The 1,789-nt window shown below is 60.3% G+C and overlaps 2 protein-coding genes across 3 annotated transcripts; both read left to right on the top strand.

Annotated features, from left to right (window-relative positions):
• Nucleotides 1-89: 89 nt before the first annotated feature.
• Nucleotides 90-431, top strand: LDBPK_151120 (tryparedoxin peroxidase; the record flags this gene model as incomplete). The annotated part of the gene is made up of 1 exon (XM_003859586.1): nt 90-431. The coding sequence occupies one exon, from the start codon at nt 90-92 to the stop codon at nt 429-431; it is 342 nt and encodes a 113-aa protein (XP_003859634.1).
• Nucleotides 432-1,607: 1,176 nt separating this feature from the next.
• On the top strand, nt 1,608-1,787 carry LDBPK_151100 (the record flags this gene model as incomplete). Of its 2 annotated transcripts, none has more annotated exons than XM_003859584.1 (1): nt 1,608-1,787. In XM_003859584.1, a coding segment is annotated over one exon (180 nt), but the record flags the coding sequence as incomplete, so codon positions are not given. The 2 variants fall into 2 exon arrangements, with proteins under 2 accessions (XP_003859632.1, XP_003859633.1); XM_003859585.1 differs by having other exon boundaries at nt 1,608-1,784.
• Nucleotides 1,788-1,789: the final 2 nt, after the last annotated feature.

Raw genomic sequence — 1,789 nt, 5'->3', positions numbered from 1 at the left:
TCACCTTCGTGTGCCCGACAGAGATCATCGCGTTCTCCGAAAACGTGAGTCGCTTCAACGAGCTCAACTGCGAGGTCCTCGCGTGCTCCATGGACAGCGAGTACGCGCACCTGCAGTGGACGCTGCAGGACCGCAAGAAGGGAGGCCTCGGCGCCATGGCGATTCCAATGCTGGCCGACAAGACCAAGAGCATCGCTCGTGCCTACGGCGTGCTGGAGGAGAAACAGGGCGTGGCCTACCGCGGTCTCTTCATCATCGACCCCAATGGCATGGTGCGCCAGATCACCGTCAACGACATGCCGGTGGGCCGCAACGTGGAGGAGGTTCTGCGCCTGCTGGAGGCTTTTCAGTTCGTGGAGAAGCACGGCGAGGTGTGCCCCGCGAACTGGAAGAAGGGCGACCCTGGCCTGAAGGTCGATCACAATAAGTAAGGAGCAGATGTTGCGGCTTACCTCTCTCTCACAGCTGGGCGTACACACCCCGGCTCTTTAGCCTCCCTTCCCTATTTCAACACAGTTCTATAGTTTTTTTTTCTTTTTTTTCCGCGAGCGCCGCTGCTTGCTGAAGGAGGAGGTGCGTAGGTGTGCTCTCACGCCCCTGTGTTCGTGGGCTTCTGTGCCTGCCGTGCCGATGCGCACACTCACACGCGCAGCCCCCACCACCACGACCGCCGACACCACCCACACCCTTTCCTCCCAACGTCCCCTCTGCCGCTACAAGAGATCCCCAGGCACGGGTACCTACTTGCTTCCCTTCATTTCTTCTGTTTTCTTTGTCCTCTGATGCCTTATATATTTATATGCGGCGCGTGTACCCACTGTGCACGCGTTTGGTGTACGCGACAGACTGAGCGTGTCTGCAGGTGAGCCAGAGCGTGTGCGTGCGTGGCAACATACACGATATACATGTACATGCACTCCCCCCCCCCCAAAAAAAAAAAAACACCACCCTAAACCTGCAGACACGCCAGCACAAGCACAAGGCCCGCCCACCTCTTCTCCATACGCCGACGTCTACTGGAGCTCGGCGCAGGAAATCCAAGCTTTACACGACCTCCCTCTTAGCTTTCACCTGTCTTTGCGTGATTTGTGCTCGCTCTCTCCTCATCGTGTCCCTCAGCCGGGGGTGCACACACTAAACAACGGCTCCTGCTCAGCACACAGCACGTGCCTCGGATGCGGCGTCACGTGGGATGGCCCGTAACCGCCTCTCCGTGTTCGATGTGCCTACGCGCGGGTCAACGCACACAAGCATCCCCACCACTCTGCCACTTCCTCCCACCCAACGCCCACCCCCTGGGCCACCATTTACACGCGCGACTGCGAAATGCCCTAACCTCGCACTCTTCTCCCTTCAGACGACCTCCCCCCACCTGCGCAACACCTTGCACCCCTGGCATCTCCACTCCTTTAATACACTCTTGTGCTCCCAGCTGCGACTCTCTACGGCCGCACTTTCCTGTTGCCCACCCCCTCCCGCCTCGGAGCGCATGAACGGGCGGTCATGGAGCAGGCCACTGCCTACACGCAGACGCACACTCAGACACGCAGTGCTACCCGTGCACACGTCAGTCGCCACCAGCACCGCACCCACACCCACACCGGGCCATGACCGTGTTTTGGCCGGAGCAGTGGTGGAAGCGCAAGGACCACCGCAAGATCCGTGGCGCACGTGGTGCACGTTTTGCCTCGCTGCGCTTCCACGGCGCCTTCATCCTCAGCGTTGTCGTGCTGGTCGAGTACGTGTTCCGGTCGACGGACGACTTCACGGCGCGGCACTTCGCGGACCC

The sequence above is a fragment of the Leishmania donovani genome, chromosome 15, assembly GCF_000227135.1.
Source record: "Leishmania donovani BPK282A1 complete genome, chromosome 15".
Classification (NCBI taxonomy): domain Eukaryota; phylum Euglenozoa; class Kinetoplastea; order Trypanosomatida; family Trypanosomatidae; genus Leishmania; species Leishmania donovani.
This window is presented reverse-complemented; position numbering and strand designations above follow the sequence as displayed.